Raw genomic sequence first — 18,430 nt, forward strand, 5'->3', positions numbered from 1 at the left:
AAGCTGTTGGCATAAACTCTTACAGCTTTACATAATCATAATAAAAATGTACTAACAGCATATACTCAAAATACTTTAAAGGCGCAGTCTCAGTTTTGGTATTCACACCTCAAACTCTAAATGCCCATCTCACAAATTTCTAAACATGTAATACTAATAACAGTTAAATGGTGTTTCATTTCTATGAATCACAAATTTGAAGGTTATTCTTTCAATAACTGATGTTCTTTCAATGGACTGATACTAGAAATCTAGTGTTATAAAAAATAGATCTCTGCATCTTTATAAAAACGTTAATTCAGCCAGCATCATAAAAGCAAATGAATGAATACATGCAAATTACTCAAAAGTGCAAGCTGGAAAGGTCAGTGCTGTTTTATTGATGAAAATATTCATGCATCTTCTGTCATACTGATTCTGCATGCAGAGGGTAACTGTACCAATGGAGAAGCATTCTAGTCCAATAAGTACATAAATATAGATCCAAATTACAGTCTCAAATAATCCCTATAAGGCATTCAGAGAATCACCACCCCTACCCCACCCCACACCACTCACATGGTTCAACATCTCATTAGCTTCTTCCATTGGTTTACAACTAAGATTAGCAAATAACCCTCAAATTCCACTGAAGAATTTCTATAGAGGTGATTTAAACAAATTTTTTTTATGATAAGATAAAAACAGTGACAAGCATGGAGAAGGAAAATATACATTGCTGTGTATCTGGCTAAACATGACACATGAGCTATTTTAGTTGAATGTAACAAACCTTTATTTGTTTTAACCATTTGTACGCCATAAGCGTCTATAGATGCAAGCAGCGGACCTTTTTTAATGAAATTCAAAATATCGTGGCAGTTAACTGGTTAAGGAAATACTTGTGGCTGGGAAAAAATTATTCTATAGCAAACTAGAGAAACACAGCATTAAAAAAAGCAGTATAAAAATAAGTCTATTAGAAGTACTTTAAATTTTAAGAGTCTTCTGCCCTAGCTGGGTGGCTCAGTTGGTTGGAGCACTGTCCCTTACACCAAAAGGTTGTGGATTTGATCACTGGTCTGGGCAAGTATGGGAGGCAACCAATTATTGTTAACCTCTCTTCCTCTATTTACTTTTAAACCAGCCATTTTATTCGGAAGTTTAACATCCTGTTATAGAATAACAACTATGAGTTTACAGAGCCCTGTTATTAAATAAAAAATACACCAAAATACATAGGCTAAGTCAATCAATAAGACTGCCAGAATAGTGACATTTTGGGAAAAAATACTTGTTAAGTTTTTAATAACTCATTATATTCTGGTTCAGTCTTGTAATCTCCCTAGGCCTCAATGACTTAATCTATACAGTGGACATATAAAAGCCTTTTTCCCTTATGCATTGCCATACATAGCAAACTTAAATTCTCATATTTGAATGGCACATAGAAATTAAATTATTTACTGTACCTTGAGTCTTTCCTACTACAATTATCATTTTTTTACCTCATGGGTATATCTATGATCTTAGGTAGTCAATATGTAAAAAACTAAATCCAAAGCTTCAAGTTAATCTTCCAACTTGAATTATTGAAACTAGGTTGCTCGAGACTGAAATTTATATGTAAGATGGTCAAATCTATAAACTGTAATACTGTTTGTAATATAGTTGTAATACTGATTTAAAGAGAAATTCACTTTTCATGTACTCTAATAATGAAATTTCCTGAAAATTATGCTGTATCAGGAATAGGTATAAACTTATTAAATACTTAAGAAAAATATGTAATCTAAAGACTTAATCAGCCCTAGTCTGTGTGGGTCAGTGGTTAGAGTGTTGGCCTGTGCACAGAAGGGTCATGAGTTCGATTCCCAGCCCAGGTTAGGGTGAGTGCAGGAGGCAACCAATTGATGTCTCTCTCTTACATTGATGTTTCTCTCTCTCTGACTCTGTCTTTCCCTCCTCCCTTCCCCTCTTCTACTCTCTCTAAAAATTAATGGGAAAAATATCCTCAGATGAGGATTGGCAAAAAAAATTTTTCTAAAAAGACTATCATTTGCCCTCATACTAATAAAGCTAACAATTCCCTTTCAAAAATGTTTCTTTGTTTAATTTTATTTTTCAATTACAGTTTACACTCAATATTATTTTCCATTAGTTTCAGGTGTACATCATAGTTTAAGCAATCATAATTTACAAAGTGACCCTCCTAATATTTCCAGTACCCGCATGGCACTATACATAGTTATTACAGTATTATTGACTATATTCCCTCTGTTACATTTCACATCCCTGTGGCTATTTTGTAACTACCAATTTGTACTACTTAATTTCCTCACCTTTTTCACCCAGTCCACCATCCCCTCCCCTCTGGCCATCATCAAGCTAAACATTTTTATTTTTAAGTGACTACTTAAAATAAGATAATAAGACACATTTTTAGCAAATACTTTCTAAACCTTGTAGAAACAAATAAACAAAACAAGTGGTATACACTTTTTACAGGAAATGTGACATGACAGAAAAATTTAATAAGATAGCCAGTTTTTTAAAAAAGACCTGCAACAAGAGTGAAAAAGCAAAGAAATAAAAAAAGAATAAGCTGAAAGAAAAAAAAAATTACTTGTAAGACAACTAAAGTCTAGAAAACAAAGGTAAACTTAGGCAGTACAAAGAACAGATGGGTGAATACATGCGTGCACAAACAACAGCCTGAAACTTGCCTGGTAAGTAATAGCTGATTTGGTAATGCTTATAAGAAATAGTTAAGACCAAAAGGGGAAGAGCCAGCATAATCTTCTACATATTAATTCTGTTTTTTAAAAATCTACAGGGGAAAAAAATACCAGAAAATGAGATTGAAGCAGGATGGCAACTTTTTTATTTAAAAAGAAAACATAAATATGCATAGATTAAGCCTTGACAACTCAAAACCACAAAAACATAAATTTCTAGTATGGTAAATTTAACTACCAAAGCACAGAGATTATATAAATCTGCCTAATGTGGCATAAGTTTGTAATTAATATTACTTTATGAAAATATTCAGTACTTTATCCATTATATTTAAACTAGAGGCCCAGTGCACGAAATTCATGCACTGGTGAGGGGGAGTGTCCCTCAGCCCAGCCAGCACTCTCTTGCAGTCTGGGACCCCTCAGGGGATATCCACCTGACGGTTTTCTTCTACTTTTAAGATGATCTCTGCCTTTGTTTTTTTTTGTAGTTTCCCTCTAATGCACTCAGGCATTAATTTTCTTTCTCCTCACAGTCCTCACAGTCCAGGACCCCTGAGGGGATGTCCGACTGCCGGTTTAGGGGGATCAGGCCTAAGCTGGCAGTCGGACATCTCTCTCGCAGTCTGGGACCCCTCGCTCCTTAACTCAGCTTGCTGCTCCTTAGCGACAGGCTCCTTACCACTCAGCTTGCTGCTCCTGAGAACTGCTGTGGAGGCGGGAGAGGCTCCCACCACCGCCCCTGCACTCGCTAGCTGTGAGCCCAGCTTCTGGCTGAGCGGTGCTCCCCCTGTGGGAGCACACTGCTGACCACCAGGGGGCAGCTACTGCATTGAGCGTCTCCCCCCTGGTGGTCAGTGTGCATCATAGTGACTGGTTGGTCTGGTTGTTCCGCCATAATGGTCGCTTAAGTTTTTATTATATAGATACAAACATTAGTGAGACAGTAGATTCAAGATGGCAGTGAGTAGGTAGAAGCTACACTCATCTGCTCCCAAAACCAAACAGGAATTACAACTAAAATATAAAGCAATCAACCTGAATAGCCAACTGAAGACTAGCTGAAGAGAAGTCTTATAACCAAGGATTTACAGAATAAATTGCATCAAAACAGGTAGAAAGGGCAGAGAAGCAAAAAGGGCTGGCACAGCTCCCACAGGCAGCAGCTAAGATTCCAGAGGGAAATCTCAGCTGCAAAGGTTCCCACTGAGAAGAATGGACTCTCAACCCAAGCCAGGTCTCCCCAGCCCAGAGCCCCAGACCCAGGAAGAGGCGCCACATAACATCTGACTGAAAATCAGCAGGGATTCTGTCCACCAGGGAGAGACAGGAGCCTAAGAGAGACAGAGGAGCCCTCTTAGAGACCCAACACACAAAATCTCATTTCCAGCGACTCACCCTGGGCTGTTGGAGTGAGGTCAGAGCACACTAAAGTTGTGTGAAGAGAGACTGGGATTTGTGGCTTTAGGGAGACAGCTGAAGGGATGGCTACCAGGATCTCAGTGCTGAGTCCTTCTCCCACACCACAGACACTATGTTTCTTGGGTTGTGCACTCTCCTTACAACATCAACCTGGAGGAACTCAGCCTCATCCTCTAAACTCCTGGTCACCCCACCATGCAGAGCTTTTGCCCCGCAGAGGTATGAGGTGTCAGCTGCCTGGGCTGGGGTGTAGAGGTCTTGGAAGACTCAGGGGGTATCCGTGAGATGTGTCTTTGGGATAGAGGCCATTCTTCTCCCTTTCCTGCGAACCTGACTGGTGCCTCCTATTCACTGGAGATTCACTAGCCCCACTTTCCAGGGTCCTGGCAAGTCCACCCTCTGAATTCCTGTCCAATTCAGGACAGACTAAATTGTGTGGCTTTGGGGCAAGAGGTACTCTCCCCCATTACGCCAAAGTTGACTGTCCTGGTACTGACCACACAAAGTGGAATTCACCCCAGCAGGGTAGCACCTACCTCAAGGGAGATCCACGAGCCTCACCTCCTGATTCCCTTTGCTCCTCCCTACTGAGATTGGGCTCCTGGCAGAATCAGGGACAGACTGAGTTGTGTGTCTATAGAACAGGCCATTTTCCCCTTGCATGTCAGACCAGTGCAGAGTTTTCCCTTCACAGAACCTAAGTGGGCCTGATAAACTCTGCCAGTCTCACCCTGAGACGTGGCCTCACCACTAAGTTGTATGAGCACCCAGGGGGAGGTAATGAGACTTTGTATACCCTGGAACATTTGCAGAATGGCCTCAAAGCCAGCACTAGCACCAAGTTTGAACCTGTATCAATTTGGTGAACATCACTCACCCCTACGTAGTGACTCACTGAGAACCTAGGTCATGCAACTTGAGTACCACCAGAAGCTCTTTCAGTGACAGGTTAACAGGCAGCTGGCAGGAGGAGGCAGGTGGAGGTGGATTATGGGAGGGGGTAGTGGGGGAAAAAAGGAGGGGCGGGGAGTTGGGACTTTTGCTGACCTGCCCTTGGGGCTGGGGCTGGGGCTGGTAAAAACAGTCTTGGTGCAGTTTGATCCTTCCCATGCACACCCATGCCCAGTAGAGGCAGTCACAAAACGTGGATCACTTTGTAACTCCAAACAGGTTGCCCAGGACTAGCCATAAGCAGCATCTAACATTGGCCTGCACCAGAATCACTCCCAAGAGGCCCCAGAGCTAATACACCCAGTGGCTAGGTTTAGTCAATATCAGAGCAGGATCCAATTAGTTCACAAACAGCACATCCAAAGGGAGATCTCGCCAGGCACCACACACGGCTGGGGTGAATTCTGCTTTGTGTAGTCAGTACCTGCACAGCAGCTTGAATACTGTGGTCAGCGTTGATCTTCACAATCAGCCAGCTTGAGGGTTGACCCCATGCACAAATGGGCCAATAAGAATCAAGACTCAATCACAACAGGACAGCCCACCTAACCCACATAAGAGACATTCCTGGAACACTCAACTCAGGTGATCAAAAAGACTGTGCCACTGGGTCCCACAGGATACCTACTACATAAGGCCACCCTAGCAAGAATGGGAGACATAGCAGATTGACCTAATACATAAAAACAAACACAAAGAGGGAGCCAAAATGGGGAGGCAAAGAAACATGCCCCAAATGAAAGAACAGTAGAAATCTCCAGAAAAAGAGCTAAATAAAGGGAGAGATTGACAGTAAGACAGTCATAGTAACACGCCATTGACATCAGAGGATAGATCTTCCAGACAGAAAATCAACAAGGAAACAGGGGCCTTAAATAACACATTAAATCAGATGGATTTCATTGATATCTGCAGAGCATTTCACCCCAAAGCAGCAGAATATACATTCTTTTCAAGTGCACATGGAACATTTTCTAGGATAGACCACATGTTACAACACAAAACAAGTCTCAATAAACTTAAGATTGAAATCATATTGTGCACCTTCTCTGACCATAATGGTATAAAACTAGAAATCAATCACAAGAAAAACAAAACAAAAACACAAAAGGTATGGAAGCTAATAATCATGTTACAAAAACAATGAATGGATTAACAAGGAGATCAAAGAAGCAATCAAAAGATATCTTGAAATAAATGAAAATGAGAACACAACTAGCCAAGTTCTATGAGACACAGCAAAAGCAGTCCTATGAGGGAAACTCATAGCATTATAGGCCTACCTCAAGAAAAAAAGAAAAATCTGGAATAAATAATCTAACTTTACACTTAAAGGAACTAGAAAAAGACCAACAAACAAAGTCCAAAATTAGTAGAAGAAATAAAAATAATGAAATCAGAGCAGAATTAAATAAAGTAGTCTTAAAAAAACAATACCAATGATCAATGAACCAAAAAGCTGGTTCTTTGAAAAGAAAAACAAGATTGACAAACCTTTCACTAGACTCATCAAAGAAAAAAAAAAAAAGAAGACCCAAATAAATAAAACCAGATATGAAAGAGAAATAACAATTGACACTAAAGAAGTACAAAGGATTGTAAGAAAATATTATGAAAAACTACATGCCAACAAATTGGACAATCTTAATGAAATGGTCAAATGCTTACAAATATATAATCTTCCAGACTGAATCAGGAAGAATCAGAAAATCTGAATAGACAAAATACATATCCAGAAATTAGTTGTACTTTTATACAGCAATAACAAACTATCCAGAAGAGAAACTAAGAAACAATCTCATCTACAATTGCATAAAAAAAACAACTAATAGCCAAAACTGGTTTGGCTCAGTGGATAGAGCGTCAGCCTGCGGACTGAAAGGTCCCAGGTTCGATTCCGGTCAAGGGCATGTACCTTGGTTGTGGGCACATCCCCAGTAGGTGGTGTGCAGGAGGCAGCTGATCGATGTTTCTCTCTCATCGATGTTTCTAGCTTTCTATCCCTCTCCCTTCCTCTCTGTAAAAAAGCAATAAAATATATTTAAAAAAAAAAAACAAACAACTAATAATAATTTCTTTTTATTAGCCGGAGGAATTTAACTTTAAGGAACAGAAACTGACCTACATTCACTTAAATAAAAGTGTAACTTGCTAGAAGAATATGCTGTATTTTAAGGAAGACACAAGCAAGCAAGTTTTATGAGCAGCATGCATTAGGGAAGCTCTAGGACGTAACTACCATTCTCAGCTGCCTTTCTTTCTTTTTTTTGCCACCATTATGTTGCTTTTCTCCTGATTTTCTCTGTTTTGTTGACATTTGGTTTAGTCTTGAGAAAGAAGTCCTGTGTCCTGGCAATGATTGTAACTAGAAATAAATTTAATCAAGGATGTAAAAGACCTGTACTCAAAAAATTGTAAGACACTAAGGAAATAAACTGAAGAAGATACAAATAAGTGGAAGCATATATCATGTTCATGAATATGAAGAATAAACATAATTAAAATGTCCATACTACCCAAAGCAATCTATAGAATCAACACAATTCCTATTGATACCAATGGCGTATTTCACAGCACTAGAACAAATATTGCAAAAACGTATATGCAACCACAGAAGACCCTGAATACCCATAGCAATCTTGACAAAGAAGAGCAAAGTTGGAAGAATCATGCTACCTGATATCAAACTATATTACAACGCAATAGCAATCAAAACAGCATGGTACAAGCATAAAAACAGACATATAGATCAATGGAACACAAGAGCCCAGAAATAAACCCACACCCATATGGTCAATTAATATTTGACAAAGGAGGCAATAACATACAACGGGCTAAAAATTACCTATTCAATAAATGGTGTTGGGAAAATTGGACAGATACGTGAAAAAAAGAAACTAGATCACTTTCTTACACCATACACAAGAATAAACTCAAAATGGATTAACCCTTTGCACTCGCTTGCTTTTTTCTCGATTCCTTTATTCTAATGCTAACCATGTCGAGTCACACTGGACATCCGAGTGCAAAAGGTTAAAGACTTAAATGTTAGACTTGAAACCATAAAAATCCCAGAAGAAAAAAATAGACAGTAAAATCTCAGACATTTCTCTCAGCAATATTTTTTTCTGATATATCTCTCCAGGCAAGGGAAACGAAAGAAATTATAAACAAATGGGGGAGAGAAACCAAGATGGCGGCATAGGTAAACACCTAAACTGCAGCCTCGCACAACAATTTCAAAAATACAACTAAAAGACAAAACGGACATCATCCAGAACCACAGGAAAGCTGGCTGACTGGAAATCCTACAACTAGAAGAAACGAGAAAACCACAAGGAAAATCAGAGGAGCTGTAAAAGCCTGAGGTAGGGAGAAACGGGCGTGCGGAGAGGACGGAGCCCAAGAGGACGGGGCGGCTGAGTGCCTGGCTGGCGTTCTCTAGCAGGAAGGAGATAAAAGCTCCGGACTGAGCTGAACCCCAGGTCCGACTGCACTGAACCCCAGTTCCAGGCGAGACCCTGAGGACCCAGGCTCATACTGGGGGAATCCGGGCTGTAAGGCAGAAACTCAGGGGAGCGGCGAAAGGCAGAGGTCCGGAGGCGCACACGTCTAATCAACAAGTGAATCTAAAAATCAAGTGAATAAAAAATCTGATGAACAGAATAAACTGGTGAATATAATAGAATCAGGGGCATAAAAAGGGAGTGGAACTGACAATTCTTGGGGGGAAAGTGGTGTGGTGGGTGCGGAAGAGACTGGACAAAAATCGTACACCTAAGGATGAGGACAGTAGGGGAGAGGTAAGGGGAGAGGGTGGGATGGGAACCAGGTGGAGGGGAGCTATGGAGGGGGAAAAAAGAGGAACAACTGTAATAATCTGAACAATAAAGATTTATTAAATTAAAAAAAAATTTTAAAAAGTAAACAAATGGAACTACATTTGACACAGCAAAGGAAACCATCAACAAAATGAAGAGACAACCCACTGAGTAGGAGAACATATTCACCAATGATACATCCGATAAGGAATATCCAAAATTTATAAAGAACTTGCACAACTCTACACCAAAAAAAAAAAAAAAAAAAAAGGCATTTTAATTTTAAAATGGGCAAAGGATCCGAATAGACACTTTTCCAAAGTGGATATACAGATGGCCAACAGACATGAAAAGATGCTCAACATCACTAGTCATCAGAGAAATGCAAATTAAAACCACAATGAGCTATCTGTCAGAATGGATATCATCAATAAAGCAACAAACAAGTGTTGGTGAGAATGTGGAGAAAAGGGAACCCTTGTGCATTGTTGGTGGGAATGCAGATTGGTACAGCCACTGTGGAAAGCAGTATGAAGTTACCTCAAAAAATTAAAAATGGAACTGCCTCATTACCCAGCAATTCCACTTCTGGGAATATATCCTAAGAAACCTGAAACACTAATTCAAAAGAATATATTCACCCTGATGTTTACTGCAGCACTATTTACAATAACCAAGATTTGGAAGCAGCCCAACTGTCCATCAGCAGATGAGTGGATGCAAAAGCCGTAGTATATTTACACAATGGAATACTACTCGGCTGTTTAAAAAAAAAGAGGAAATCTTACCTTTTGTGACAGCATGGATGGACCTGGAGAGTATTACGCTAAGTGAAATAAGTCAGTCAGAGAAAAACAAGTACCATATAATTTCACTTAAATGTCAAATCTAATGAACAAAATAAACTAACAAAATAGAAACAGACTCATAGATATAGAGAACATACTAGCAGCTGTCAGACAGGAGTGGGTTTGGGGGGATGGGTGAAAAGTTGAAGGGATTAAGAAGAAAAAAAATCACACACAGACAACAGTATGGTGATTATCAGAGGGAAAGGGGGGTAGAGGGAGGTAAAAGAAGGTAAAGAGCGGATAATAGTGATGAAAGGAGACTTGACTTGGGATGGTGAACACAATACAATATACAGGTGATTTATTTTAGAATTGTACACCTGAAACCTATAATTTTATTAACCAATGTCACCCCGATAATGCAATTAAAAAATAAAAGTAAACAAATACATTAGGTACTAATTGCATTTTGTAGTCCTATAAATTTCCAGATATCACAGTTTAATAGTGTAGAAGAAAATAAACATCCTTAAAATGTCTAGTCTTCATGACACGTAACAAAATTAGAAATTCTCATTAGTATTTTTGGATGTAAAAACTAAAAACCACTAAAATCAGTCTACTTGACATAGGTGACAAAAAAGAGCAGGATTTAAAAGCTTCCCAAAACACGGCTGGTGTGGCGCAGTGGTTGAGCATCAACCCACATACCAGGAGGTCACGGCTGAATTCCCAGTCAGGGCACATGCCCGGGATGTAGGCTTGATTCCAGTGGGGGTGTGCAAGAGGCAATCGATCAATGATTCTCTCTCATCATTGATGTTTCTATGTATCTCACCCTCTCCTTCCCTTTACAACATCAATAAAAAACATATTTTTTAAAAAAAGCTTTCCAAAAACCAATGGTTCATAGGATAAAAGGTTTCAAAACTAGAGCTATCTGAGAAGATTGATAGTATACAAAATTAAAAATAACAGATTATCTACCGAAGGGATATATATCATTTAGACAGACTATTTTAAAAAAGTAGTCTGTGTCCTTTACCCAAAACCTTAAAATGACCATCTGCCATTTATAAGTAAATTCACTTTTAAGTAAATGAACTAAATATAAAGGAGTATTTTTATATCCATCCTCTGTTTTAGAACTGAATATGACACTTGAGTAGAAATGATAAATTCAGAAACACTAGATAGAGCCTATGACAGTTTTCAGTTCTTAAGGAAAAAAACTACTTAAACCATTTTATCCTAAAGGAGTCCTTGTTCTTTTCAAGAACTTGAAATGCTTTAAAGATGTTTCAGTCTCTTCAGGAAGGAAGAGACTATGTCAGTTACTTCCCTTTACACAGAGATTCAGGTATTGACAGTTGTCATTCCTAATTACATCCTCTCTTGACTCTTCACTCTCTAGTCAAAAGTTTTTGGACAGAAGGACCAATCAGTTGCACATGATATGCTACTTTTTAAAAATATATATATTTTATTGATTTCTTACAGAGAGGAAGGGAGAGGGACAGAGAGTTAGAAACATCGATGAGAGAGAAACATCAATCAGCTGCCTCCTGCACACTCCCCAATGGGTATGTCCCCTTGACCGGAATCGAACCTGAGACCCCTGAGTCAGCAGGCCGACGCTCTATCCACTGAGCCAAACCAGTCAGGGCATGATATGCTACTTTTATTAAAGAAACTAGTGCCCTGGTGCGCCGATTTGAGTATATTGAAAAAAATTTAATTAGAAGGTGCCCAGCGGGGCAGGGCTAGACTGGGAGAGATGGGCTGGACACGCCCTGAAGCCAACCTCCTGTGGTCCCTCCCCAGCTGGCTGCACCTAGGGTGGCGCCCGCAGCTCGAAGGGCGTCTGCAGAGTAACCAGGGTCCCTCCGGCAGATGGGGTCCCTCCGGCAGATGGAGTCCCTCTGGCAGATGGGGTCCCTCAGCCTGGCCTGCAGGGAATAGGATAAAACTGGCTCTCCAGAGAAGAAACCAAGATGGCGGCATAGGTGAACACCTATACTGCTGCCTCGCACAACAATTTAAAACTACAAATAAAAGACAAAGCAGACATCATCCAGAACCACCGGAAAGCCGGCTGAGTGGAAATTCTACAACTAGAAAGAAAAAGAAAAGGACACTGAGACGCAGGAGCGGTGGAGGGCAGAGGTGCGGAGACACGGAGAGGTGCGCGTGCGAGAGGAAGGGCCGGGCGGCTGAATACGTGGCTGGCTTTCTCGAACCGGAGTGAAACAAAGGCTCCCCATAGCGCTGAAATCCAGTCCCGGGCGAGACTCGGGGAACCCAGACACATACAGGGAGAAACTGGACTGTCTGGCAGCGGGCAGGGCTCGAGAGCAGCTTTCTCTCAGAGGTGTGTGCAGCCATAGCAGCAGGGCACTGAGACCCAGGGGAACTGCGGAAGAGAGAGGTGCAGAGACACGGAGAGGTGCGCGTGCGAGAGGAAAGGCCAGGCGGCTGGATGCACGGCTGCCTTGATTGTTCCGGAGGAAAACAGGGCGTCCCAACTGCACCGTATTCCAGTTCCGGGTGAGACTCTGGGTACCCACACTCATTCAGGGAGAAACTGGACTGTCTGGCAGTGGACAAAGCTCGAGAGCAGCTTTCTCTCAGAGGTGCGTGCAGCCATTGCCGCGGGGCACGGAGACCCAGGGGAACTGCGGAAGACAGGTGAGGAGGCGCGCACGTGGAGAGGGCTCGGGCAGTTGAACGCGTGGCTGCCTTTCTCGTTCTGGAGGGAAACAAAGCCTCCCGACTACACGTACTCCAGTTCCGGGTGAGACTTTGGGTACCCACACTCATTTGGGGAGAAACTGGACTGTCTGGCAGCGGGCAACACTCGAGAGCAGCTTTCTCTCAGAGGTGCGAGCAGCCGCTGCCGCAGGACACTGAGACCCAAGCCTCTTAGGGCGGGGCTGATGGGAAACCAAGGCTGCCTGACCCCGCCCTGAGACCCCGCCCCATCAAAACTGAGCACAGAAGCTCTCCCAATGTAGACACAGCTGATCCTCACAGCCAGTTGGCCTGGAGGTCAACTCCGCCCAGTGATACCAACAACAATCAAGGCTTAACTACAACAGGACTGTGCAGTCCATAAAGGGGTGCACCAAGAGTGTCCACCTCAGATGACTGGGGAGGCTGAGCCACTGGGCCCAAAGGACACCTCGCACACAAAGCCACTCCATCAACTCAGGGAAGCAGCTAAAATGGGGAGACAAAGAGGCAGATCACAAATGAAAGAAATGGAGGAAAGCAGAAGACTGGACATAGAGTTCAAAACCACATTTATAAGGTTACTCAAGAATCTGCTAAAAACCTCCGAGGAACTTAGTGAGACCTTTAAAGATCTTAATGAGAATGCCAAAAAAAAAAGAAAAAGGACCAGTCAGAAATTAAGCATACACTGTCTGAAATAAAGAATATACAGAAATTCAACAGTAGATCAAAGGACAACAAAATCAAACCAAAGATTTTAAACATGAGGAAACAAAAAACACCCAACCAGAAAAACAAAAAGAAAAAAGGATCCAAAAATATGAAGATAGTATAAGGAGCCTCTGGGACAACTTTAAGCGTACCAACATCCGAATTATTGGGGTGCCAGAAGAGAGAGAGAAAAATATTGAAAACCTATTAGAAGAAATAATGACAGAAAACGTTCCCTACCTGGTGAAAGAAATAGACTTACAAGTCCAGGAAGCCCAGAGAACCCCAAACAAGAGGAATCCAAAGAGGACCACACCAAGACACATCATAATTAAAATGCCAAGGGCAAAAGACAAAGAGAGAATCTTGAAAGCAGCAAAAGAAAAACAGTTAGTTACCTACATGGGAGTACCCATACGACTGTCAGCTGATTTCTCAACAGAAACTATGCAGGCCAGAAGGGAGTGGAAAGAAATATTCAAAGTGATGAACAGCAAGAACCTACAACCAAGATTACTCTACCCAGCAAAGCTATCATTTAGAATTGAAGGTCAAATAAAGAGCTTCACAGACAAGAAAAAGCTAAAGGAGTTCATCAACACCAAGCCAGTATTATATGAAAGGCTGAAAGGTATTCTTTAAGAAGAGGAAGAAGAAGATAAAGGTAAAGATAAAAATTATGAACAACAAATACATGTCTATCAACAAGTGAATCTAAAAACCAAGTGAATAAAAAATCTGATGAACAGAATAAACTGGTGAATATAATAGAATCAGGGGCATAGAAAGGGAGTGGACTGACAATTCTCAGGGGAAAGGGGGTATGAGGGGTTCGGGAAGAGATTGGACAAAAATCTTACACCTATGGATGAAGACAGTGGCGGGGGGTAAGGGCGTGGGGTGGGGAATCAGGTGGAGGGGAGCTATGGGGGGAAAAAGAGGAACATATGTAATAATCTGAACAATAAAGATGTATTAAAAAAACACACAAAAAAACTGGCTCTCCAACATCCCCCAAGGGGTCCCAGATTGCGAGAGGGCGGTTCTCGGGTGATGCACCCCTGAATCGGGATTTCTCCTCTCGTTCCGGGGTGCGACACCCAAGAACTGATGCTCGGCAGCTCCTGACTTGAGTGTCTGCACCCTGGTGGTCATTGCGTGTCATAGCTACTGGTTGGATGGTCGCTTAGCCTTTTATATATACAGATAATGCCATTTTATACAGATTAAAATTCCTGATATTTCTGTATATTATTTTGACTGGCAGTCAAACTTCCAGAAATTTTAGGCTAAAGAAACAGGAATTGATATGTGTCAACATTTAGTTATACAGTCCTAGCCGGTTTGACTCAGTGGATAGAGCATCGGTCTGCAGACTGAAGGCTCGATTTGTATCAAAGGCACAGACCTGGGTTGCAGGCTTGGTCCCCATCCCTAGACAGAGCAGTGTGGGAGGCAACCAATCGTGTCTCTCTCACATCAATCTCTCTCTCTCTCTCTCTCTCTCTCTCTCTCTCAGTCTTTCCCTTCCACTCTCCCTAAAAAAAAAAAAAAATCAAAAAAATCAATGGAAAATTATCCTCACATTAGGATTAACAAAACAAAAAAAGATTTAGCTATACAAATGCTCAAAAACGGCTTTTGATCATTTTTAAAAAATGAAAATAATCTAAATGTACACCAGCAGAGCCTTGGTTAAATAAGTAAAAGAACATATTGTCAGAATATTATGCAGCTATTACAAAAGTGGTGCTGCAGAAGAACAATATGTCAAGTGAAAAATGTGGGCTATAAATCAGCACACAGCAAAATCCTTTATTAAATAAACTTGGACTGGGCTTCGGGGTTGGGCCAAAACCGGCTTTCCAACATCCCCCGAGAGGTCCTGGATTGTGAGAGGGCGCAGGATAGGCTAGGGACCCCACTGGTGCATGATCGGGGCCGGGGAGGGACGTGGGAGGTTGGCCAGCTGGGGAGGGAACGCGGGAAGGCTCCAGGGAGTGTCTTGCTCAGTCCCGATCTGCAGGACCCCAGCAGCAAGCTAACCTACTGGTTGGAGCGTCTGCCCCCGTGGTGGTCAGTGCACGTCATAGCAAGTGGTTGAGTGGCCATAGCATGTCATTTGCATATTATGCTTTGATTGGTTGAACTGCCAACCGGTCTACCAGACACTTAGCATATTAGGCTTTTATTATATAGGGTATACACATCTATAATAATAAAAGCATAATATGCTAATTAGGCTGGTCGTCCTTCCAGAAGAAGCCGGGGCTGCGAGGGAAATCCGGGTAATGGGTGCCTAATGGCGGCCGGAGGGAAGCCAAGGTCCTGGGTGCCAGAGGGAAGCTGGTGCAAGGAAGGCCCACTCTTGCACAGATTTCGTGCACCGGGCCTCTAGTCTTTATACATAAATGTTAACCATGGTTCTCTCTCTATAGTAGCATTATAGGTAATTATTAATTTTCTTCAGATGTAGTTGTGGGTTCTAAACCTCCTAAAACATACATAAATTTAAAAATAACTATATATTTATATGTTAAATATACTTATATAATTATAAAATAAATCAGAAAAACATAAGCAATAATTTAGAAATTACTGGAAAAAAGGTATTTCCAACATTAAATGAGTTGCAGAGATGCTAAAAGAAAACTTAGATACTTTTACTGTTTCTCCTGAGCAAAGCTAATTCTTAAGAGTAAACTTCTAGCCCTGCCTTGTGTGGCTCAGTTGAGTGTTGTCCCATGCACTAAGGACACTGGTTTGATTACCAGTCAGGGCACATGCCTGGGTTTTGAGCTCAATCCGCAGTGGGGGATCTGGGGGTGCAGGAGGCAGCCAATCGATGTTTCTCTCTCCTTCTCCCTTTCTTTCTCTCTAAAATCAATAAAAACATTTTTTTAAAAGTAAACTTCTAGAATATAGTCATTTTCAAATAAGTACGAAAATGTATATTCAAGTCTAGAAGTTAATGTGGAGTTTATTCAGTTTTAATAAATGTTCCTTTTTCCACTTAGGAGAGAAGTGAAGGTCTGAAAACAATACTTTAGGATTATAAATAATGAGAAAGCTGGTAACAAAATTCAGATCTTTTAAGTACTCGATTTTTATCATAATAGTCAATAAATCTATTATGGAGGTTTTGTCTCTCCTGCTATTAGCAATATTCAGTTTCAATACATACATGAGGCATTTTAAAACTCCAAGTGTGCTTCCTATCACCACACTAGTGTTTAAAAATCCAATGATAATTCCTTCCTAGTAACTAAGCAAGTTTGGTTTTTACGTGAAATACTAGTAGCCCGTTTGCACGAAGATTCGTGCAATAGACCTTCATTCACCTGGCTGTCTGCACCAGTTTTCTGCCGGCACCGGGGACCCAGGCCTTGGCTGTGGCCACCGCCTTCTGCCTTCTTTCAGGGTCGGGCTTGGCCCCGGGCGGCGGCCTTGGCTCGGCTGCACCCCAGCCTCCCTGCTACAGATCGCAGGAGCCGACCCCCGGTGGTTGCCTGCGATTCATGCAGGCTCCCCGCTGGTGCCCAAGGCCGGGAAAGCCTCTGCCCGAGGCTTTTCCAGCCTTGGGCTCGGCCGCACCCAGCGTCCCTGCAATGGATCTCAGGAGCCGACCCCCGGTGGTTGCCTGAAAGCCTCGGGCCTTGGGCTCGGCCGCACCTCAGCGTCCCTTCCACGGTTTCCTGGTGGGTGTGACTGGGGGCGTGGCTGGTGGGTGTAGCAAAGGTACGGTCAATTTGCATATTACTCTATTATTAGGTAGGATGTTAATGTTAGTAACCTTCTCTAATAAAACTCAGTAAACACAATTTGAATTCTACCTACCAGATAACATGCTAATATTAAAAGACAACTGGATGAACATATTTAATAGGAACAACATTCTGAACCTCAACTATTATCTTAAAATATTTTTTACACTTTTATTTTACTTTTTAATGGAGTTTTTAACTCGATATAAATAGAACTGGACATTCTCCCTTTTAGTTATATCAAAATTATTATTAGCATTACATATCATTTGCAAAGGCTATGCCCTTATATTTCCACAATGAATATTATATAATAGTTCAATACCTTCAATAAATCTTGCTCAATATAGAGTTATAATTTAAGATTAGTAGCTTTATTACTTCCTAACAGATAGTCAGATAACAACATACAGGTATACTGAAAGCACTTCGTCTTTTTGAAACCTAAAGTCATTACCAAATTAATTAATGGTAATTTTAAAAACTGTATATACATGCTTACTTTTTTAATCTGCTAAAACCAACTGGATTTCTAAATTGACTAAATGTTTCAACTTTAAATCAAGACAAACTGCAAAATCAAAGTCCATAAAAAACCACATATGAAACAGTTTAGTCGCCCAAACTAAATAAACTGGTCCAAATTATTCAATACCACTTCCTCTTGCTTTCAGTTTAACTGCCACCATACATTCAGATACATACACTCCACATATAATATTTAATAATAGTACATCTTTAAGGGCTAGAATTTCTCCCACCCCCATAACTCTTTATCACCTTACCCCATTCTGTGCCATCCCCTGAACTCCGTGCTTCTCCAGCTCCTTCACCATCTTCAGCAGTCACTAAAAAATCAAATTCTTTCAGTGCTTCCTCAGTATCAGGATCATCAGTTAGGTCAGCAGCTAAACCTTCATTACCTATCTGTAAGTGAAACATAAGCCAAAAATTTCTTTTATCCTAAATTTTCAAAGGGTCCTTTATAGTTTCACACAATTATCTTTACATTGGCACTCCTATTTTTAAATTACTTAGGTATAAAATTTTAGATTTTCCATGTAGTTCACCAATCCTAAATTATACCTAGATAAACGGTTTTCAAGAATGCTGTGTGAAGAACATTGTAAAATGTGATGCAAGTAAGATGGTAGTAAGAATTATTAATACGCTAATGATAAAGTATAGTTAACCTGTTTAATTATAATATATTCAGTTACTTTTTAACAAACCCATTCACTCCCTTAAATGGAAAACTTATGCTAAACTGATCTCACTCACTTTGAACTATAACTTACAGATATGATACAACTAATAAAACATTAACTAAGCTAATAGCTGTGGTAATTATAATAGTGCTTTACCTCCCAGAACAGAAACAATCAAAAAAGGAAACAAAATGTCTATTTACTCATGTTACACAACCTATCTAATAAAGAGGGAATATGCTAATTGACCGTCACTCCGTCACAAAGATGGCTGCACCCACAGCTGAGGCCAAGTTCCCATAAGGAGCCTTA

The 18,430-nt window shown here is 40.9% G+C and overlaps 1 protein-coding gene across 1 annotated transcript in view; it reads right to left on the minus strand.

Annotated features, from left to right (window-relative positions):
- Positions 1–18,430, minus strand: part of STRN3 (striatin 3) — a 103,222-nt gene that overhangs the window by 31,139 nt on the left and 53,653 nt on the right. The window contains exon 7 of the mRNA XM_054716508.1: positions 17,696–17,837. Coding sequence (XP_054572483.1) covers positions 17,696–17,837 — 142 coding nt within the window. The remainder of the gene's footprint in view (positions 1–17,695; positions 17,838–18,430) is intronic.

This window comes from Eptesicus fuscus, chromosome 5 (genome assembly GCF_027574615.1).
Source record: "Eptesicus fuscus isolate TK198812 chromosome 5, DD_ASM_mEF_20220401, whole genome shotgun sequence".
NCBI lineage: Eukaryota > Metazoa > Chordata > Mammalia > Chiroptera > Vespertilionidae > Eptesicus > Eptesicus fuscus.